General features: G+C 30.5%; 3 protein-coding genes across 3 annotated transcripts; all 3 read right to left on the bottom strand.

The window, feature by feature from the left end:
* Positions 1-4245: 4245 nt before the first annotated feature.
* LOC137929614 (E3 ubiquitin-protein ligase LRSAM1-like) lies at positions 4246-6586 on the bottom strand. The gene has a single exon (XM_068772649.1). The coding sequence runs from the start codon at positions 6436-6438 to the stop codon at positions 4324-4326; it is 2115 nt and encodes a 704-aa protein (XP_068628750.1). The 5' UTR covers positions 6439-6586; the 3' UTR covers positions 4246-4323.
* Positions 6587-7047: 461 nt separating this feature from the next.
* LOC137929531 (uncharacterized) lies at positions 7048-12810 on the bottom strand. The gene is made up of 6 exons (XM_068772527.1): positions 12455-12810; positions 12076-12291; positions 11022-11131; positions 9503-9710; positions 8825-8961; positions 7048-8756 (listed from the first exon to the last, which is right to left on the bottom strand). The coding sequence occupies exons 1-6, from the start codon at positions 12582-12584 to the stop codon at positions 7410-7412; spliced, it is 2148 nt and encodes a 715-aa protein (XP_068628628.1). The 5' UTR covers positions 12585-12810; the 3' UTR covers positions 7048-7409.
* A 3794-nt stretch (positions 12811-16604) lies between these two features.
* On the bottom strand, positions 16605-19853 carry LOC137929860 (seminal metalloprotease 1-like). Its single transcript, XM_068772980.1, has 6 exons — positions 19796-19853; positions 19199-19369; positions 18606-18712; positions 17718-17928; positions 17250-17386; positions 16605-16915 (listed from the first exon to the last, which is right to left on the bottom strand). The coding sequence occupies exons 1-6, from the start codon at positions 19851-19853 to the stop codon at positions 16814-16816; spliced, it is 786 nt and encodes a 261-aa protein (XP_068629081.1). The 3' UTR covers positions 16605-16813.
* Positions 19854-25152: the final 5299 nt, after the last annotated feature.

The following is a 25152-nucleotide window of genomic DNA, read 5'->3' as shown; positions in this document are numbered from 1 at the left end:
TTTGACAATCATATTTTGATTTATCCTAATAAATTTTGAAATTACATAGGTAAAAAGTAGAGAAAAGGTAATTATTATATACGAAAAATTATATAAAAACATAAACATGTTGGTATAAAGCTGTATTTGAAAAATGATTTTCCTTTTAGGTTACTGCACAAAACTACTGTAATAAAAATTTTTTTCAAGCCATATATAAAAAAAAAGTAATATTAATGTTACATTTTATTTAAGTTCATAGCAATATTATGATGGAAGATCTTTAATAACTAAGTAAAAGGTCCCCCGGGCACGAGGCACGTAAGCTTCCCCATAAATCTCACTTCATTTGAATAATACGATCCCCATAGGTATTTATAAAAACCACCACATTTATATAACATGAAGACGTTATATTTTATAGATTTATTAAAAAAAATAACAGCATTCGTCATAACTATGTATAACATAAAACAGGAAAATTCGTTATGTAATTTTTGACATTTATTCTGTAACAAAAGTTTAAAAACAAAAGCTCAGCTCAGCTCTGACTTCATAAACATTGCATCTTATTTGGAATATCTTTAAACCGATGTATCTATTATTAAGATATGTGAATAGGATTGTAAAAGAACGATTTTCATAGTCTGCAAATAGTAACTCAACGAGTGATATGTCAATATAGACGCAAAAGCAACGCAAAAAAAAAAGCTATCATTTTTAAATGGACATTTTCAATGCGCCACCATCTACGTAAAGTCTATTAATTAGTTAATTAAATAGCAATATAAATAATTAAAATAGCAATATCCTAAGTTTTAAATAATCGCTACATATGATAATTAACTAAATAAATATTGTAAATGACTAGACATTGAATGATGTTTTGCCACTACAAATACCTTAAACATTTGTTACTTTACACTTAATCAAAATGTAAACAGTAAAAATTAAACCTGGTAATTGTCCAGCAGTAGTCACTTTAGAATTGAGCCTCTTCGCGCCTCATTAGGTGCCATCGTAAATTATATTCAATTAAATAGAAAATTGTTACATTGAATGCATAAGGTCAGATGATGTTAATTATCATATCACATATCTGAAATCGCCCCTACATTTATTAAATAAATAACTTATTCATATATTATGATTAATATTAGTAGAATTACGTGAAGACAAGAGGAGTTTTAAACCATTAGGCGATTTTTTATACAATGTTGACATAAGAGTGGAGACACAACTGACACAGACACAACTTCTCAACTAGTTTTATTAATTGTTTAATTTTAATAACAATTTGTGTAACGATAAAAACATACAGAGCAATTATGTACTGGCTAAGTACTTTGTATGCCTACTAAACTGTCGGTGTTATGTGCGATAAAGAAACGCTCTATAAAACCATACTCAGTCAATGTCAGCCGTACTCTTCTACCCCATGTGCCAAATTAAAATCCGTATACTATTATAAGCGTCCAAGCGTCACCAATTGGAAGGCTCCCTCATCACACCGAAGTTCCCTCATGAACCTACAAGCTTAGAATAGCTAATTTTAAAACGCTATTTTAAATTAAAACGCGTTTGGGCTAAGAATCCTCAGCGCCTTGCCACCTTCAATACACGGAAACTGTAAATGTCTGCATGCTTAACAAAGCAATCATTAATGTTCCATCACGCAAAAACATAAAATTATAAGTCGATCATATTTCATCTTTCAAGGTGCGTAGACGTGGCTGAAGACACAATTCCTGATGAATCGTTGCTTAATTTCTAGTATTTTTTATTAAATAAAACTTTTAAAAAACAAATTTAGTGGTGCCAAAACTATATGTAAAATGACAAAACACTATTCGCATACCTACCTATATATATAACCAATTTATTATTGTTAGCTTCATTTCTAACATATTGTTGAACACAAGATTCACTTTAAAGCGTACGAGCCATTGTCCTTCATGTTTTACATGTCTAAAAATTTATTATTTACTTTACATACCGCAAATTTGTATTATTGTGTTCTAAATTTGTACTTATATATTTTTTAATATTAATTTATTATAATAAAACGATACTTGATTTTATTGAGATATATTTCCGATAGAGAACATCACTATTTAAGTATTGCAAAAAACTGTCAGCCCTTGTAATGTCAATTTTATCCAATAGATTAGAAATCGAACTATGAGATATGTCGGTTTCGTTGGTTTCTCTCAACATTTTGTGAGCAGCAGCTTTATTGTATAATTCACGCAAGCCTGCGTTTGTCGGCAACCGAAATCGGAACTTACAATTGTTAATAAAAGTCCTTAAATACTAAACTACCACTGATCTATGGTCATTTATTTCTATATTCTTCTTTGTTCTGAGCAATCATGTTTAGCTGGTGGCATTTATAGATTTACCAGTATTTAAATTGCATTAGCCTTTAGAGCGTAGCCTAAATCTCTGCAGTAAGCTCGAGAACTCTAAAAACCTCGGCTGGAGCCCTAACATTATTTATTTAATCGTGAGGCCGTCAAGCTTTGAGGTCGGTTAGGCGTATGCTCCGACTGGGTGCAAGAGACCTCTAGGTCCCTTGGTTTAGACCTGTAACTTAATTTATGCTTAAAGTATAATGAATCATCACAGCTTTAAATAATACAGCATGGACGTCGTTTCTTACTCTAAATCTCATTTAATACACGGATAACTCAATTTTAAAAGATGTCTTAGTGACATTATAATAATAATAAATTTTAATAAGTAATAAAAGATCCATTGGTATTTTAAATAGCTAAACTGTTTGTCTGCAACCAATATGTGGTCTTCAAACACCTTGCCTTAATTTTTTAGGATGGGTATATGTTGTTACACCAGTAATCAAGCTTTGTAAAATAGGGCTAAAATAGTATTTTGAGAATTAACAAATAATTTTTCATTCATAATCTAAAACAAAATAACTGAAGGATTCTAAAAATGTTAATGTTTTATGCTAATCCATTGCCTGCGTGTCTTTAATAAGAATACCAATGTCGTGAAATAATTATTTACTGTACAGATTTTACTTTAAAATGATACAAACAATTTTTGAATGATTTTGATGCTGAGGCAAGTAAATAAATACAGCAGAGTGTGCGTATAGTATTTATTTCAATATATTATATAAATTATGCAAAGTAAGGCAAACATTAAAATAAGTATAGAAGTCAGTTTGTAATGACTTAATATATTAAGATATAAACAGTAAATTATCTTATAATAAGCAGTATGTATGTACTTACAGAATAGATTCATAAAAAAATTCATAAACATTGTCTTAAACACATTAGCAAGTGAAACTTATACTTGCTGTACAATTCATAATAATACAATAAGAATAAAACAATTTGCTTTAAACCTATATATAATACCAACATAATAAATATCATTAAACATATCATAGATGTAACTAGAAGATAAATTAAAAGTGCATAAATGGAATAACATGCATATTAAACTCCAACAAATTTTCATATTATAATTTTGAATCATTTTTTATCACATTATTTAAAAAAAGAGAAATGTCTTCAAGCTAAACCTTAAATAAATTAACTATAAAGCCTCTATCATTTACCTTTAGTACTTTAATAAAAGTATCTATTAAATTTAAAAAAAAAACTTATTTATTTTACGACGAAATTTGCCGACAATGAATAATAATTAACAACTAAATAATAAATATATGGTTGGTAGTGGGACTGCTAATTATTATCTTTACTGTCTAACAAAATAATTCAGATATAAAGAATTAAGAGAAATAAAGATAACAATTTATATTCCCACTGAACTGAACACTGAATTAATAATGCAAATATAACAATAAAATTAAATATTTAAATTTTAATTAAAAAAAATTAACAATTGGAATTTACAACAATTCACAGCCATTTATTAATTAGTATAAAAAACAGTGTTTAACATGAAATACAAATAATGTATAACAAACATTTAGAAGGCACAAATTAGATTGACTTGTTACATCAAATGTTTTTGATCAAAATGCATGCATATTTTATAACCATATCAACTATATTTTAAAGAATCAGACTATTTATATGACTGCTTAGTTTAATACCTATTTATTTGCAAATTATTTCATTGTTTAATGTACTTAATACTCACAATTTTTTGGTAAAGAAATGTTTTATGTATATCCATCAAATTCATTTTTTTTTAGATTATAGTATACAGTAATGTTCTTATTCCATATTAGTACCAATAATAGTAATAATGTATAAATTATCTCAATAAATATGTCATGACATTACATCAAATTATAATATACATTGGAACAATCCTTAAAATGAGCATACTTCAAGGGAGGAATCAAGATATTAAAACTTTGATTTTTCTCTCGACCATTGTTCTACACATAGGACAAGAATCAATACCCGCAATACCACAATTTTGGCAACAACACATGTGTCCACATGGTACAAACACTAATTCTGATGTAGCATCCATACATATAACACATTCTCCTTCCAATCCAGATTGGTCTGCAGATATGACTCCTGAACAAGCTTGGTCCTCTATACCAGCAGCTGGAGCAGAGGGTTCAAAACTACTAGCTTTATTGCTTAATGGTTGCTGATCACAGATAGATTGCTTAGAATCAATATAAAGCTTTATAGCTTTAAGTATCTTATCTCTATCTGCTGAAAGAATAACACCATTAGCCTTTAGTTTTTCGCTAGTTATATTTGTTAAAGAGTCACCAGAAAATAAAAATTTTACTAAAAATGGTAAACAGTGTATCACTCCTCCTTGTAAAAGGTAGTTTGCAAATTGTGGATCTAGGTGTTTAGTAACACTCAATAAATTTTTAGGAGCAGAATCAATAAGCTTTTGATAATTTTTTAACCAGAAATCTGCACTCCTGTCCTTTTCCGTTTCAACTTCTTTAATAGTTTCAATAAGTTGCTTCCGTCGCTTGTTTTTTTGATCAAGCAAATCATCTAACAAAGTTATTAGTTGCATTCTTTGAGTAAGAAGTTCATTGTGATTATAAGCAATTTGTAACTTTCTCTTCTCCTGCTCAATAACACTTATCTTAGCTAAATGTGAAGATATTAAAGATATTTCCTCATTAATACTCCAGGTTTTTGAGTCAACTTTTTCTAGTAATGATGTTACCAGTGCTTTTTGGACATCTTCATCCTCAAGAAGTTGTTGAACCAATTCTACACGTGAATTATCTTTAGCGTTTAGAATGTCTGATAATTTAGAAGTACTCTCTGATTCTTGCAAAAGGATATTATCTCTAATGTTGTTTAAACTGTCCTTGTAATTTTTCAAGAAACGCTGAACAGAACATTTATCATTAATAAGGTTTTCCATTGCTTTTAACACATCAGATTTTTTAATATTGTCATAGTTCTTTTTTGTTAACTCCAGCAACCTATCGTGTTCGGATTTTTCATATGCAAGTTGTTGCTGAATAATTTCTGGTTTTAGTCCATCAAATTGAATAAAGTTTTTCACAGTAACATCAATTTCTCTTTCCTCATCTTGGATAGCTTTTATCAGTCTTTGTCTGTCAATTTCTTTTCCTTCATGTACCTTGGCTATTTCAGTATCTAAGTTTAATTGTTCTTGCATTATTTTTGAAAGGAATTTATCTCTTTGTTCTTGATTTGCTTTATGAATCCTTTTCTCTTGTTCAATTGTAATAGCCTCTTGCTCTTCCCAAGTAACAGTATTTTGTTTCAAAAATGGATTGTGAAATCTGTTAACATCACGATTTGAAGAAACTTTTGATTCTTGTGACAAAGGAGATATGTACTCAACTTGTAAAGAATGGCAAAGAAATTTCATTATTGCTTCTGTGTTTTTACAAGCAACATCTGGTGGAGGAAACACAAATTGTTCTCCGTCTAGAAGTAAAAGTTCTAAGTTATGAGCTAAACAAAGCTCAGGACATATTACTTTTAAATGTTCATTTTGTGTAATATTTAATGTATTCAAAGCTTTCAAACTCCCTAATGCTGGAGTCAAATTAGTTAATTTATTGTTTGACACATCTAAAATTTGTAAACACTTCAGGTATTTTATATTTTCGGGCAATATTTTCAAGAAATTATTTTGGATATACAATTCAGTAAGATTAACCAAATACCTTATATCATTTGATAAAAGAGTAAATTTATTGCAACTTACATCAAGGATCTTTATCAGATGTAAATCCGATAATACACCTCCATGATCTAATGAATGCAAGTGGTTGCTTTGTAAATATAAATTATCTTTTCTGTAGACTTTACAAATGGAGAATATTCCAGATGGCAATTGGCGTAATTCACAATCAGATAGGTCAAAGTCTGACTCAGGGGATTCTTTAGCGATGTAGAGTTTCCGTTCTAATTTAGCCCGTGCGTCGCTAGTATTCTTACTAAGCAACGACATCGTGGCTTTCTGAACACCCGATACAGCACAACCCATGAAAATATAAAAATATTATGAAATTATTAAATACACTGTCACCGGGTCATTTTATTTATTTCCTTTAAATATTAACTATAGATAAAGATTACTTGTAACTAACTTCAAAGATATAACATTACAAGATTAATAAAGCGAAGAAATACATACTTTGTTTTAACACAACAACGCATTAGGGGTTTAAAAACAAAATAGACAATTCTATGATAACAAATATAATATTAGCAAACATCAAATGTCAACTGAATTTTCTACATGGCAATCGTAATATACTGCAACTTCAGAATTTAATATCAAATATTTTTTTCCAATAATTAGCTATATAGGTGATATTAATTTTTTGGACATTTAAAACGCTTATAATTATAAACAACTTTAAAGTAAAAATAAATTCATACTTTAAGCTTAATTTTTAAAGTCACGGGGCATGTAAATGCAAATTTAAAACGATCGAACGTTAAATTTAACCTAGGGTTACATTAACTATATGAGTGAGTAATTAAATATATTAAGCACAAAACACGAACAAAACTATTACTTTACTATAATACTGTAGGTTTTATTACAATGTTCAGTAGATAATACATTGACTACAGCAAAAACTATTTTTTCAGTTTTTAACAAAAATGTTTATTTTTTTCAAGCATATTGACATCAGCGTATATTAACTACCATTGTTACTGACTAATTATAGTAGGAATAAAAATAGTGACAATAAATATACAGAAAAAAAATTAAAATACGTTGTCTAAAAAAATATTAGCAGAACTCATTTGTTTACTAAATTTTAACTATAACAAAATTATTTATCACAACTTTTATTTTAAATGAATTCACAACTATCTACACAAAACTAAACGTTTATTAAATACGTTAATGTTAATTTAAATCTTGATTTCATCTAAGGTACCCGCATTTAATATTCTTAGTGTTAATTATTTTAAACACTTATTACTAATGAATCTCGCAAATTAATTGCGTAAATTTTCGGTGTGTAAACTTGAATCTCGAGATTGATCGTTTTTATTTGTAAACCATAACTTTCTTAATGGCACTGGTACACCGAATAATAAATGTTCTTTTTGAATATATCCCGGAGAATTGTATCTTCTGAAATTGGACTGTGGCTCATAATCGGGCGTTTTTATATACAATTTTGAATCAAGGCCATCACTAGTTATGTGATCTGAGTAGGATCTTATGTCATAATCACCTGTGTGTGTTTTAAATTCGTCATTATTATTCCAAGTATTGTCAGTCGGTGGTTTTTCTCCAAATATGTGGTGTTGTTTATTATCTCTATTTTTATTGGATTGTAAATAAAGATCATGATAATCATTTCTTTGATGAAGACCTTCTTTGATGGACTCCAAATCTTCTTCAGGTACCTGATAAGTATTTTTCTTTAGTGGGAACAATGTTCTAAATGATGTATCATTCTCTCCTTCGTGACTTTGATCATGTTTTACTGAGCTAGGTTTGTTATTGTTAATAGAGTGATCTGTCGTAAGTTTATGATTTGTAGTAGTGACGGGTTCATGAGATACATAAAACTGATTGACATCTTTATGATTTTTCTCATCTGTGTGAAATTCGTTATAAGAATCAAAGTTTAGGTTTTTATCATCGTTATTTACTATATCTGGAGAACTGACAAATGTACTATAATCATTTCTAATTTTATAAATATTTTTTTCTTCTGCAGGGTAGACGCGAGTTTTAACAATGTTATTTAAATTTTTAAATTGTTCTACTATGTCGACATTAAATTGATCATTTTCTGGATGTTTTCGGTTTTTATTTTTTTCATCATCTTCTTTTTTTGACTGATAACTGTCTATATTATCCTTTAACATTGATTTTGTGATTTTATTTATATTGGCTATTTTTTCCTGTTCTGTGATACTAAAGTTATGTTGTTCCAACGGCTCCTTCCCTGCTACGACAGGATTCGAGATTTTGTTTTTTACGTGGATTGGTGATGGTAACCTTCTTGTGAAACTATTTTCTTCTTTAAATGTTTCATGCATGGCTTCCGGGGTTTTACTAAAATGATCAAATACATGAAATGTTGGTAAGTCAGGTATTCGATAGCGTGCCGCCGCAGGAAGCTTGATAATCACAGTGTTACCTTGGTGATATCCAATTCCGTGTCCTTCGAAAGGCTTATTTTTAGAATTTTCTTTCTTATTCAGTTTACTTTTATGAAAAGTGCTCTCTTCATTTTCGTTATTGGAATCAGAATCGCAATACATTTTATTTAATTTTTGTGTGTCTTTATCAGACAGACCAATTCTTTGTCCAATTTCCACTCCTTTCTGTAAAAAAGAATCACATTAAACTTTGTTAATTACTTCTTTATTTAACTTGTTTAAGATATTTTTACCTCCTTTGGGACTAATGTGTCTTGTCCATTCGATGAAAATGCCTTCTTACTGTAGTGCAAGACACTTTCGTAGTCATACCCAACACCAAAATCAGAAACAGCAAACATGTTGTATTTTCTAAAGTTATGTCTAGCCGCTGCAAAGAATATTACGAATTGATGAACGAAATCTAAATTGAATACGTGTAAATATAATATATATGTGTAGAGCACTTCATATAGGGTATTTGCTAACAGGCGTTATTTTTGTTGACAAGTGAGGTACAAAGCTATTGCACCTATAGTCCGACACTGTGTAACAAACAATATTCACACCTTCGTGATACACCTTGTATCCAAAATATTAGGTACTACTAAAGCATCTTTTAGTAGAAGCACTTTCATTACTACATCGTACACCAAAAGAAAGAAGACAGTGGCAATGCTCTCTATAATGTATTTGTAATAATCAATATTGTATTTATACGTTATATTCTGATAGTAACACTTAGAACTTTGATTTATTTTCTCTGACATTAAATAGTAACTAAGAGGAACCTGGGAACTTAAGTTTGTTTCACTGTTTAAAATGATAGTAACCTTAAATGAGAGCCAAAATGACGGTGCTATAGTTTTTCTAGTAAATTTTAGACGGGCTGTAGAAAGTGTCGGATTTACTAAAGTTGTAACTTTACTTACGTTTAAGTATATTCTCCCACATCACATCAATGTAGTCATCTCTGTCGGGACTACTCTGCATATGGTAGAAACCGAGGGTATGGAGGAGTTCATGCACGATTGTACCATGACGAAAACAGCCTCGACCAACTGGATGTCTACCATTCAAATTCAATACTTGATAGCCTCCCTGGTAACCCACTTGAGAAAAACATCCGCGTCTACTACCCTACAAAATGAATCAAGTAAAAGCGTCAGCAACGTTTAGTTTTCTTTAACAACCACTGAAAAAATTATTAGATGTTTTAAATTTAGTTTTTTTAATGAGTAAATTGTAAAGCCCTCTTTGTATTACACGAAGAGGGCTTCAAAGTTTACTTTATTTTAAACAGCATTAATATTATTGACAAAACCAATAGAAGAGAAATCTTCACTAAATAATATAATATTAATGCAATAGCATTATATCTGCTTTGATTTTGAGAGAAAACATTCATCTACCATTATTATTATTAGGTATCTTATAACTTTTTTACGAGATGATTTTGATCTACTAGAAAAGTCTGTCTACCTTCAATTTTGTAAACAGGGTTTTACCAAACATTATTCAGTCTATCGATAATACCACATTTCAATGGTTGTTTTGTTTTGTTTGTTTTCGCTTAATATTTTCCTATCATTTTATTAAGAATTTGGATTCAATGATCGAATTGTGTTTTAAAAACTAAATGAGTTGTTTACTGTTTATTTTTTTAGCACTGTTAAAAATAATACCGATAACTGGCTTATATCTGCATTTATTAATAGAATCATTGTCCTTGTTAATTTTTTCACATTAATTAATTTATAAATTTATTTGAAATGATTTTAACTTTAAATTTATATTAGTATTGTCTTATGTGTTTAGATGTACCTAACATATTCCTACTTTGGCATTGCGTACGCGTAAGTGAAACTCTATTCCATTAGGTTACCTACAAATATCCGTACAACACAACTATGTGGAACAGTTTAATACGAGTCTCTTAAGTGCCACTTAAATGAAGGAATTGTTAGTTTAGAAAGTGCCACATAAATGTATCTTAAATGTTATAAGATTTTGTATCTATTCAAACACCTATTTAGATAGCGATATACAACATAATGTTGAATAAATAGAAATTAGTAAAATTCTCCTAACGTGCATTCCACAGCTGACGAAAATTTTCACGCTGTGTAAAAACATTACTGAAAAACGCTGAAGTTAGTGAAACTACTAGCATTAAAAAACAATCCAGCCATCTTGTGTCAATGGAATGTGCCTAACTTACTATGCTCTGTTATTATAAAAAATCACCTTTTTTATAATTCTATCAAAAAAATCTTAAAAATGCAGTCGGTATTATAAAATATTCGTTTTTATGAATATTTAATATTATTTAATATCGTTAAATATTATCATTTCTTTCAATAACAAATTTCTTATATTAATCATAAATTCTCTTGCTCATAGTGACTTGATATTTATTTTATTAAAACTTTATTATGTTTTAATATTTACCTGTATTACTACAGCATCACGATCACCTTTTTTGTATGGACGAAATTTAACGCACGAGGCTTGCGCTAAATCGTCAATACCGCTTTGTATGGCTTGTAATTGGTCCTCCGCTAGAAAATACAACACATAATAATGTTATCATTCATAGATCACTAATATAAATGTTACAAAGGAACCCAGATTCATTTTGTAAGTTACGGATTGTAATTTTTTGTAAATAAATTTTCTATAACACTGCGACAATTTTATCACGGAAGATAGGTACCCATTTGTTATTCCTTGGGACAACGAAAGGGTTATGCGGGACTTCTACCGATTATTCTCAGGGTTTCCTTTTGGCTAACTACGGGTACCGTATGCACTACCATAGTTTCAACGGCTAATACTTCAAGGTCTTAGGCTGCAGCTCCTACCCGGTATCATAAAGACGCGAAAAGGATTACTACGCTCGCCATCGCGGTGTCAGGATATATGGGCGGCGGATCACCTCGAATCCGTCACTAAATTATTATTATAGTTATTATGGTTATTATGTTCAGTTCTCCGGCTGATGGCATTGGTTCTCTTTCCCTCTCCGTAGTCTTCTGCTGCAATATGATTTTCCACACAAGATTAAAGTAGTGCTTCATGACCTCTAGTTACACCATAAATTCCAGCTTTATCCTTATAAATCGAGGCACGAGACCTAATCACGGTAATGCGAAGGCTTTCCAGTAAATTTAACAACAGCCTTTAAAAGAAGCCCGTGGAGTTTTAGCCGATTGGAGCCCGGTATAACCATTTCGTTGTCCCCGTTTCGACAGTCATAAAAATATACATATCAAAGGGTACAGCGTATTAAATATAGCGAAAATTCTGAGAGAGATAAAAAAACTATAAAGAGCTGAAGTTTCCAAACAGATTTTACGTTACTGGAGATTTTTATGAACAATCTAATAAGTGACTTAAATAATATCATAAAAACAAAAAATATTCTACCATGTTGCTTATAAATTTAGTTCAAAAATATTTTCCTCGTAATAGTTTGTAAATATTAAGTACAAAGTATACATACTAAAGTGTTCAGGTTGAATGAAATAAACAACTTCATTATCTGGCCAGCGTTTAGTGCTATCTCTTAGCCCGTTCCTCGAAAGTCCTTCAGCAACATCCTCCAAGATCAAACGTCTTTGCCTGTCGTTAAGAATTAGGTCACCTTCAAATTTACCACTTTCTTCCCACGCATTATCCAATACAGTATCGTCTTCGTCGTTTTCAATATCGGGATTACCTTAAAATTGATATTAAATTAAAGTTTTAAAAACGAAAATAAAATTGTGTAAGTTAATAAAAAATACTATTATTTAATTCCCTATCCTCAACAAACAATGAACGTCGAATATTTTTTAAAAGTTATCGATAAGTGATCGTCGCCAGAGATACTTTGAACTTACTTTTTAAATTCAAATCCAACTGCGAAGTTTTTTCTAAAAACTCACTGAACTCCTCTAACTCAATTTGAGACATTGCCCAACACTTTAACACAATAATATTGAGTAAAACCACCAATTTATTCCACTTCATACTGGATTTAGTTTTTATCTGTGCTTATTATGATTTATAACAAAAAGATAATTAACGCATGGGTCATAATTGTTTTAAAATACGTCAAAATGTCCGTTCGATAAACTAACGACAATAAATTTAAGTACGTTTGCGCGCGGTGTCTACTTATTTTTTCTGTTTAACAAAACCCATCGGGTCGGGACCAATATAATATAGCTTCAGATACGACCATTTCACAAGGTGTTGGTTCGCAACTGTTTCTTGCGTCAGCAATGGAAGCCCGCACTTGCTCACCAACCAAGCGGGGTCTTACCTTACAACGCAAGAATAAATTGCTAAATTTGCTGCCCGAATAGAATTGCAATTTAATAAAGTTTGTTTTTTTTTAACACCACGATACTGTTTATGTCCTATTTGTGTAACAGCATAAAGTGTGCCATTTAGGTTATTTGCGAATACTGGGTTGCATTCTAATCAAAACAGCTATTGTGTACGTAGGGCGACATTCCTTAATGACAATACCAAAAAAATCAATTTATGATATTACAGACGCAATTATTATTATAAAAGATCGTATATGCGTCTGTAAATTTGGTTGTACATAAAAATACTATTTGTTTTTAAAACATAACTAACATTAGAGTTTTAACAATAAATAATAACATGATTTGTATTATGTTATGAATAAGATTAATATGCTAATATTCATAAAAATTATAATTTAGGTAAAATTTAACAACTATTGATCTTACTTCTGATTACTAAGTTACCGGTAAAAAATATTGAAAGAGACACTAACATTAAGTTTCTCTCAACTTTAAAAAATGCAAAAAAATGAGAATCAAACCTTGAGTCTAAAACACTCAAGCCATTCAGAATACATAAAATGTATAGTTATAAACAAGATCTGGTAATAACTTAACTTTTGTTATTAATAAATTTTACTGTACTGCTTTTCAATAATACATATTTTTATTTGTAGGAAATTCGATAAGTTTTTTAATACCTGCGTTCATTTATCTGACATTTGATGTTTTAAACTCCATTCAAAATCATTATTCAGAGTATTTCTGCTTTTATTTTCTTAAAATCCTAATATACTAAAGTCAATATTTTTTACATCAGTTTACGTCCGAGGCGTACACTGTTGTAAACACAAGATTCGGAAAGTAGACGGTTCACTTTCTTTTAGTTTCCGATTTCAACTGCGTTGTAAGGATCTTGTCCTACTCACTGAGAACTTGTTTTTAGAGTGTATGTATCGTAGAGAACGGATATTATGTAAGAACATGAATAAAATATTCAGTTCGCGTTTTATTAATCGCTTTCAAAATAAATATATAAACAAATCTTAGCGACAAAAAGAGAGAAATCGGGTGTAAAATTTGTTTTAATAATATACATATATTAATTAAACTTTTAATATATTATAATACATATTTCATCTGTATGAATTATCCGTCCATTTCAAATATTATTTTAGTAGACAGCGGTCACTTGATGGTACATAAAAGACCAGAGAATTCACACATGAAATGTAAGCAGAAAAAACCCCATATTAATGTTGAAAAGCGTCAACATTACCTTCCAAATGTTTAAAACTACTTAAATACTAAGCATCAATTTAAAAACCTTTCATTGATTATAATATAATATTGACAAATTTACAAGAAACATACCGACACTTTTATATATATAATATATATATGTGTGTATATATATCTATATATATTTATATATATATATATATATATATATATATATATATATACACACACACACACATATATATATATATATATATATATATATATAAATTCACACTTCGGTCAATTGGGCCGACTAAAAATATTTTTTACCGGTGTTTCACTGCTGCCCAATTGGCATTTGTAGATTCCGCAGGTTCGAAGCGGCAGGGCGCAGAAGGCGCCTAGCCTAGGGCCTTAAGGTAGCGAAAATTGAGAGGTTCTCGATCTCGTCTCTAGGAGAGCTATGACTCAGGCCTCCACATACTACTATTCTACCAGATTGAAGCCGCCGAGCTCTTAGATTGTTTCAGCGGACGCTTCATTGAGTGAATAAGCTCAAACAGATGAGGAAACTTCGGCTTGAGCTGTCATTCGTCGACAACAGGGCGATTGGTGGCAGTTCCAAGTCGACATGCAAAATGTTTCTCGATGAGACGAACCTTCATCCCACAAAAGAATAGTAAAGCATCAATTTGAAAACCTTTTAAACGATTATCGTGTAGTATTGACATATTTACATTCAACATATCGACATTTTTTTATATATTGATTTAATTGATATTGCGCTCTATCAATTTAACGGGATTAAAAATATTTTAGTTAATACGTTATTACTAAAGTCATATAATAGATGTTTTCAAAATGATTTAAAAACAACATATGTAACAAACTCAAAAAAACTTCGTTTTCCCCACAAAAAAAAAACAAATTTAAAATTGTAACGACTATTTGGGATGGATCAAAGGACAATACACGATGTCACATTTTTGTGGTCTATTACTTTATACTGTATTTCATATTGACATTTTAGATCAGCCAGCATTAACGGTCGAACTGGATAATTTATGCTATCCTGTTCAATGCGATAGCGACGACTACTTTTTAAACGGTTTTTATAAAAAAAAATACAACTTTTTTATATATTATTTTACATCTCGATATTAATTCTAGTGAATAGTCCTTAAAAAGAATAAAAAGATCTGCCGATAAAAAATACATGGTGACGTAAGACATTTCTAATGACGCAAACATTCGTTTATTAAAAATTTTCAAATGTACGATTTCACACCAATCAATCATTTCGTATTTCATATAATAAAATTAATAAATTTTCTGTCAATCGATAACTGACATGAAAAATATTTGAAAATAGAACAATTTAGAAATAGCGTGAAGGAAACGTCAAACAGATACACATATTACGTGTATTGTATTGGCTTTAACATAACTATACCGGTCATAAGGCATAGCAATTCATACAAAACAAATCAATACTTTTCAGTCACGTATTATAACAAACATTAATACTTCGCGCTGATAACAATTATAATCTTTCTATAAAATGGGTCACAGTTAAAAAATACTTATTTTGGATTAACAAGAAATGCAGTGATATTACCTGCCTTATGGGTTCAATCTGATCATTTCATTCATCATCATCATATTAGCGGATAAGCGCCCATTGCTAGGCAAAGGCCTCCCACCAAATCTCTGGCGATTTTTTTCATTCGTCGATTTATCTGATTAGTAACATATTATTCAATATTAAACCATAAATGTTTATAAAAAAAAGTTATAAATGGAAATATACGGATAGACAATTTAAAGTACATCTCTTGTTCATTTCATCAATCTCACTCTTTTTTACACTAGTTAGAGAGAGCGAGAGAGAGAGAGAATAAAATATTATTTTGTTCAGTACCAGTTTTACACTTGCAAATAATAGTTACATTTAAATTCCAAACAAAGATATCTCGAACATAGAACATTTCTTTCGAAAATTGTTCCCATGTATTACAGTAGTTTAATATTACCTTTGTGAATAAAAGTGTCTCGTATGCATCTCAACATTAAAGAAGTATCTGTGTGGATATGGCGAAAACTATACATTTTTCTTTTGTAAAAATTATACGATGAAAATTCTAGTGAAATTATATTTTGTGTATTTTAAACGTTAGCAACCAATTTGCTCTGTAAACAGAGAAAGTTGTCATTGTAATCTCATAAAACAACATTATTTTCTTCGACTTATGTAAAACCAATATCTACTGTTGATAATTCTCATTTTCAAGAACAAGCACAAATAACCTCGCCGCAATTTATTACACAAATATAACAAATATTTGTGTATTATATACTTTTTATCCTTTAATATATCATATTGTTAAAAAAACTATAAATTTCATTTGAATATTTCCCATTTAATAGATATACGATACATGTTCAACTCGATAAAACATTTTTAATAATACACTAATTATCTGATGTAAAACTGGAACTTGTTCTTTATTTAAAATGTTAGTTTAAAAGCTATAAAATATTACAATGTAAGCTTATAATTTACGTTAAGAAACATGAGGAAAGAAACAAAATAAACATCACAGAGAAAAGGGTATTGCAGCAGGTTGACCGACTATTATATTCTTTAATAAAATTGAACAAAACATTACATTAAATTATCTTTAATCGTAAATTCTAAAGAGATCGACACCAGGTGATTTAATTTGCCTTTTCAGCCTTTTCTGTTTCACAGTACATCTTATTCAATTTTGCTATATCACTTTCGGACATTCCTTTTCTTTGTCCAATTTTTGCACCATCCTATAAGAAATATAAGTAATATAACATCACTATAATCATAAAACAAAGAAATTTGAAGAAAAGTATACTTCAATTAAATAACCAAACGAATATGTAATATATATCCTAAATATTGAATAAGATAATAAGTAATGTAATGAAATACTCGAAATAGCTTGTATGTAAACAATTTTTTTCGAATTTAAAGTTAAACAATAGGTAATTCTCGTACTATGTGTACATTTTCTTACGTATAAAATGTTTTCAAACTTTTAAAAAACTTTATAATGACGCACATAGAGGAGATTTTGTATTTATTTATTTTAAATCCTATACAAAATTAAACAGTACTAACCTGCAATGGAATAATAGTTTTATTTCCATTCTTCGAAAAAGCCGTTTCAGGGTAGTGCATAACGCTGTTATAATCGTACGCCACGCCAAAGTCGGTCACGGTATCGTTGTTGTACTTCGCGAAATTATGTTCCGTTCCTAAAAAAAGATTATACTAAATTAAATTGTTAAAAAAATTATTATATTTAGCTTTTAGCTAGGGTACAAATCTAAATGTTTACGTTTTCTTACAAATTTAATGAAACAATGAGAAACACGGTCCCGTTTCGTTTTTGTACTAACCTTATTTTAAAAAAGGACTCTATGAATATCTTACATTCCGAAAAATATGATATTACGAACACTAGTAATAGTGCCGAAGGGAGTGCCGAGAGGGAAGATAAACTGATTGATATCATATATTGATATTACATTATCTAATTACGTAATGAATTACGCAATGAGTAAAAACAATGATCAAAGATGTTACCTGCTTTTATATTCTCCCAAATTATCTTAACAAAATCATCCCTATTATAAGTACTCTGCATGTGATAAAAGCCAAGGGTATGCAGCATCTCATGCACCACAGTACCGTGTCGGAAGCATCCTTTTGCTAGATTCAATACTTGTCTCACTTCATCGCCATCTTCACTGGTGTTGCTGAAACCCACACTAGAAAAGCAACCACTTGACGTGCCCTATAAAAAAGCAAATAAATCTGTTTTAAAAAAGAGAAAAATGTTTATTGTGAAAAATAAATAACCAAACTTAAATCAATAACAAATAAAGGAATAAAGCTGTAACACCGTCTGAGTTTTATGACCTCAATCATAATATAATGTACGATATTTAAAATGATAACCATTAGGTATAAAACGTTATAAAAAGTACTATAATTTTTTTTTAAAGTTTTAACAATAGTTAATCGATAATAATTTATAGATAATAATTTAATCTTTTAATATTTTAGCTATATTTATAAAATGTTTGATTAGTTGTTTTATTCAAGTACCGAATTCAAAGAAAGCACTTTGAATATTTAATGAAACTGTACCGCAAACAAAATTACATTAAGTGTTACATCGAATGGCACAAGACCACAGTGACATTTTAACGGCAATTTATAAATAATGATTCACTTTTCCTTGTACAATTTATGAATTACAATTTTTGGTTAAAATAAATCTGGATTTGATTTAAGAAAAGAATCCTGTAAAAATATTAAAAGTCGATTTCTTTTCGCAAATCTTTGTCGGCCAAATGCGTTTCATTATTAAGAACATGAATTTCGGTAGAGAAATTATATAAATTGTAGCGATAAATAATATAAAAGTATTTTATTACTTTATTATGATTTATTTATATTTCTACGCACCTTTATTTGCACCGCGTGCTCGTCGTGTTCCTTAGGCTTGAATTTAATACAAGAATTATTAGCGATGTCCTCCATTGCAGATTCGATCATTTTAACTTGGTCCTCGTCTGTGTTTTATAAAAACAATAATAAACCATTAATTAAATTACGTTGAAGAAAAGAAATACAAAAGTTGATAACAACACTGCATACACAATTGAATAAGTCACGAATTGAAATACTAGCAATCGATTAAATCGTTCCAGCTCTCTTCAGGTACCTTTGATTCGGAATGATAAACGCATATTGAGCGACTGCCGAAACCGGGGTTCCGAGAGGCCATTGCGTCTGACCATTCAAGCGGACTAAGTGTTTGGTGGCCTCCAAAACGGCCAAAACCGGATGTAACAGTCGAAATCGAGGCTTCCAAAGGTGCCATCAAACTTAGCTACCAGTGGAAGGTTTAAGATAAGTGATTTCAGCTCTGAGTCAAATCCAATCTGCGGAAACTGTGAATGCCACTACGGCAAACGATAACCATCACGATTTAGTTCATTTATATTTTTATTAACAACGTTCTAATGTAGTAGCCACATTTTTTAAACAGAACTTACCAAAATCATCTTCTTCTATGTAGTAAATGACTGTGCGTTCTGGCCAACGTTTGACGCCGTCAATGAGTCCATTGCGACTTTCTTCAGCTTCTGTGATCGCGTGTTTTTGTTTGTTCGTAAGTAACATATCGCCTTCATAGTATTCTCCAAACTCTAAATCAAAAGCTGGACCTAAAAATATGTAAAATGTAAGTTAATATCATGTAATGATTTTCGGATATATGCTATGTTGTTGTAATGCATAATTCTTTTTCTCAGCAAATTGCAAACTGCAAATTGGTGAAAAATTCATCATCATCATTTGAGCTATATGACATTATCGGCTGAACATAGGCCTGCTTTCAACGTCTTCCGATGATCTTAACGGATTCATCGCTCTACCTTTTAGGTAGACCTTCTCCATTATGCTTGCCAATATGTGTTCTCTACTGCAAAACCTTAAGGCCTCAGCGGCCATTAGTTCCGAGCGCTATGTAACCTGCTTTTCAAATTTGCAATTCGGCGCGCTATGACGGTTACTTTCGTACGTTTTCGGATCTCCTCATTCCTAAAATGAGATAACGTGAAAGAACATAAAAAATTGTTAATAAACTTTACCGTCTTCTTCATTTACTTCAAACTCGATTTCTTCTAATAACGGTGCGGTATAACTCATCGTAATAAAAATTAACTGAAACAAGATAATCTTGTGCATTTTAGAAAATAAATTTCGAAAACCGACACCCATGTTATTTGACACCGATATACTGTGCTGTTTAACACTGCGAGTCTACAAACGGTACCGCGCTTATAAATAGGTAGCAACAGTTAGTCCTGCCAGCGGGATACGTTTATAGATTACCTAATTAGATAAGCGTGTAGCTTCTAATCTTAAAACAGTTTGTATTTGAAATGAAGTAGTTAACGCTTAGTTATCGGGTAAGTGTATTCCCTGCTGAGCCACCGCCAAGGTTTCCCGGTCAACGCAAGTCAATGACACTTACATTTAATACAAATTATGCTAGTAAAATGCGTGTGTGTTTTTTCTTTAACCAAACTTTAAGATAATGTGCAATACCGCTATTCATTTTTATGCACTTATCTTCCTTCCAACTAGAAAGCATTGGTTGTAGAGATAGTTACGCTTAATAACTGAAGGATACGAAATATGTACAAAGGGCGACAAAGAGCATCATCATAATCACGTCGTCTGCTACACGCCTGCTTGAAGACATAACTTCGCTCAAAGATTGCCACAATGACCGGTCTTGCGCATCCCGGCTTACTGGACTCACGAATTGAAAAATAATAAATAATAATATAACGAATGGCATAAACAACTTAAATAAAGAAAGGAAAATTATAAAATCTCGTATATTTCTTCTCTATAAACTTCATATAAAAAGTAATAATTTAAGTTAAAAAACAGACATTGTGAGGTATATAAAAGGGGTGCCCGGTGGCAGAATTCGGACTTCAAATACGATTTATAAAAAAAAAGTTGTGAAAGTGAACACTTATTTCATAAAAATTAAAAAGGATTGAAATCCGAATTCTGTAACTGGACACCCTATGCTTTAAAGTATATAATCTTATTTTTGGTGTACTCTATGACTTATTTAATAGCAACAATAAAATTAAAATCTAATATGTGTATCAGATATTTATTTTTAAGATATATGTAACACTTTACACTATCATATTGTATATAATGAAATTTGCATACAATATTAACCCTTATTTAAAGAACCCATTGTAGGGCGACAGAAAAACTAATATGCCGTCGTGCTACCAGAGCGTTGAATGGTAGCCATCCTGTTCTTCCTTGATTGCCATAAGAGCCGGCTAAGGGAAAAATATTCATGAAGGGCCGACGGGCAGCAGCATCTCCCAAATACATTTGAAATAAAAAAAAAACTACCCTCGCCATCAACCTGCATCCCAGGCTTGGTGAGAATTGATACTTACACCACGTCTTATATATAACCCCTAATCCCCATTAGCTCCGCTATCCAGTAAAAGTCTATGTTAAAAAATACATGATTAGTTATAGGTGTAAAAACTTTTATAGGGTAAATATAAAGCTTATCTGCTATCAATGTATGTATATATTTATATACCCTTTCCGAAAATCGGTTTTGAGAAGTAAGAAATAAGGTAATGATATACAAAGAAAACGTTCAATAAGCGTTTTCAAAATTTGGTTTAGTGCATATTAAAATTAATTATGTTTAAGTCCTTGCAAACTTGCCAGAAATTATTGGCCTGCCGCATTTCAATAGAAAAGTAAAGTAAAGCAACATATTATATTCGTGCACTTTACACAGTGCGTTTGATAATAACTGTAAAAGCTTTAAAGCCTCTGCAGACAAATGAGGCATTCATTCATCCACGAGTGCAGATTAAATATTCTGGTTAATTAACTATATCTATTGTATATATTACCTAATAAATAAACTAACAATGCAATGCCTACAATTTAGCAGATTTACGACCGTAACCTAATTAGATACAATTACTGATATGAATAATCATGCACATCAGAAAAAATCAAGGTTATTTTAAATTATGACTGCATATTTAAAAAAAATCTTGATTTAAAAAAATAATCTAGACTTAAAATGTTTGAAGTATTCTTAAATTAAAGCTACATATATCTCTAAATAATCTTTACCAATCCATTCCGGTATTTAGTATGCTAGAAATCGCTGATATCAATTTTATTTCTCTATTAGTAGTGTAATATGTCTATAACACGCACGTGTTTATAACACGCACAATTAAAAAAGAATTTAAGTAAAAAAGTCATTAAGCCTTCTTACGCTATAGTACTCCTTGAAATATTCATGGCAGTCTCATATGGTACCTACTCGTTCAGACAAACACTTTCTCCTAATGAGAATGTCTCAAAGAGTTCTAAACCATGCAAAGGTATATGTCACGTGTTGTAATATCTATTTCTTTTACGATTTCTTGAAGCGATGGTGTCGTATAACATGCCTGTCGACATCTGTAGAAGATAGAAATGACGATTTAAAAAAAAAAAAGTACAATTCTTAAAAATTATGATATAACTCGTGTTTACTTAGCCGGGTCATAAATACAGTTACAATTTTAAAAAGGTTACATTTCAATTAGAAATTTGTTATTGTTATATATATATAGATATTTATGGTATTTTACCTAAATAAATTCAGAATAACTTTCTAAGCAGTACTTAAAGAGGGTTTAAAAATAAATATATCTAAAGTATGATCGAGTTTATTCTGAAAGCTTCTGTTCTTCTCTCTCTTTCTTCTCAAGAGCTTTCAGATTACTGAGTACGAAAACATCATCAGACTTCAATGAAGATTTTGTAACGTGTCAACTATTAAAGAATGACTGAGCCTCATTTTTTTAAAAGTTACCAAAACGTTAGTAGAAGAGTACTAAGACACAATTGTTAAAAATAAAGGTTAACGCTCTTAACCAAGAAACGTCCGTTCAGCAAGATTCGTCACCTGGTCATATAGCTCGAACCACCTAAGCCTGGCGGGAAACGAACTGTAGCGAACTACAGCTGAGTATACGTTATTGAATACCGTTGGATTAATTTATGATCAGCTTTTTTTAATGTCCGGGTTATTGAGGACCTCTCGTACTCCCATTTTGTACGACAGAGTTTGATATTCCTTAGGGATTTAATGATATTTTCACTTTTGTTTCTGCACTGTTCTATCATTCTACGAATGATCTATCTTTCCTCTTCTTTCATTCTGCAATTTTCTATCATTCTTTTTCATACTTATTTCCATACATTTATCGCCTCACTTCCTTCGCCTCGTTCCTCAAAAATCACAGTTCCGGGTAATATCACATTTCTTTACCTTAATTTATATTTATTTTGTGCTATTTCACATTATTATTTGATATGTTAATTTATTACGAATTATGTTACGAGTTTACATTTCATTTACTTTCTAGTTTTTTTTTCTAATTCTAGCTTTATTTTTCTTTTCTCTACCCTGTGTTTATTTGGTTGCTTATCCGATAAAGTCAGCTTTAGAGAGTATGGTATACTCTAACTTCCATGATAATTAATCCCTTAAACAATCTTTGATATCGTCGGTGTAGAATTTTCGCTAAAGTATACCTAACACTAGCTCTACACGCAACAGAGTCCTCCTTTATCGGGACTACACGGCAAATTACTCGACCAAATAAAAAGCCGATTATTTTGATTATGGCAATGCGCAATATATAGGTCATTCTTCTTACCGATCTTGTGTCACGCATCTTGTAAGTTTATTTCCAAAATTAAGAGAACTTTGTTCTTTTGTGGGAAAAGCCATTGCTATTCACAATGGCCTATAAAAATAGGATTCAAAAAAGCATAAATTGTTAAGGAGACTATTTCGAATAAAAAAACTTTTTTCGTTTGAAAATTGAAACTTAAATTTATGGTTTTCTTAAAACTGTCACCTATTGTACACCGCAAACTACTTTTTATTCCGTAGCGCGCACATCATAAAGTTATAGGAAATGAGGTGTGAAATGAAATCAATGATATTATTGTAAATAACGTGCTATATTTATATTACAAAATAATTACAAAAAAAAATCTCGACACACAAATTGTAAACTGTACATACATGCAATTCAGATACAGTGTGATTTATTGATTAAACTTAATGGACCGACTAAAGTAATTTATGCATTAAAATACTTAAAACTAAAAAAAAATAAACAATACCGTGCATAACGCAGAAGTCGATAAACAAAAATAATAGTTCCATTTTATACATTATGGCATTTTCATATAATAATACTGAAGTCGCTAATACAACAAAAATATGTACGCAAATTACCTAAAATAACCAAAAACCGTGCCTGTGTTAACATAGATGGTATATGTATATATATAAATAAAAATGTATCAAACTGTAATAGGCGACCACTACATACGTCGGTATAATGTACTTCGCACACAATGAGACTTTTAAACAAAATTTCACTAATTTACACATCAAATACATTGAGTAATTAATTTAGGCAGTCTTTAATATATTCCATTTAATAATAGTTATACCAAACCGTTATATCAGTATTGTGTATCAATACGTGACAACAAAAATGGTAACGTAATACCAACTTAACTACATCAAATATTTATTCATAATTGCCATACCAGCAAAAAGTTTCTGTAAAGCGATGTAAAACATTCTAAATATTGGTCTAGGTATTTATTGCATCTGGGACTGTGGCGTCCCTTATTCATACGAATACAAACTACAAAATCGTTGCGACACTATATTCCTACAGCACTGCCACATACAGCACAAAAAAAAATTCGTAAAATAAATTGAAAATGATAACCATAGTCGTGAAACTGATTCGTTCGCTTAAAAATTTCTTTCGCACTGAATCAAAATGTCCTATTAACTAATATTAGCTTAGTTACAATTTGATGAGTGCGAAAAAATGTTAATACACTACGACGTAAATGAAACAACAAACCATCGCCAAACATACTGTATTATACAAAGATATTGTCGCTGAGAATGAGTAACGAATAGGTCTTATTGTCTATGACAATTTTTTTTTTTGGCCCAGTTTTTGAGGCATCTCTTTCCCCCATCTTATGGTTTGACAGGGATATTTATTTCAGTAACTATTCATTTTCTTTTTTTAAATTTTTATGAGCATATATCTTATAAAATAATTTACAATCCTTTTGCCCATTGCCTCTCATCTAAAAAGATTTTAATTTGAAATGTCAAAATTTATTGAGTTCATCCAAACGTTACTCATACGTCGAGACAATATCGCAGAAGTTTCAGCGTGTTCGCGTAAACGAGCACGCCGGGGTTTCTAGAAGCTTAACGCTAACATTTGCCTAGTATAATTGTCTATGCGAAGAGGACGTCCAGTCAGTTGTAAGCGACACTCTAAACGAGTAGTATCACAAATCGTGTAGCGACTCTACTAACAATCAA

Source organism: Battus philenor, unplaced genomic scaffold (genome assembly GCF_028537555.1).
Source record: "Battus philenor isolate CCGP_79_NKW_IND1 unplaced genomic scaffold, ilBatPhil1.0.hap1 SCAF_5, whole genome shotgun sequence".
Taxonomy (NCBI): Eukaryota; Metazoa; Arthropoda; class Insecta; order Lepidoptera; family Papilionidae; genus Battus; species Battus philenor.
This window is presented reverse-complemented; position numbering and strand designations above follow the sequence as displayed.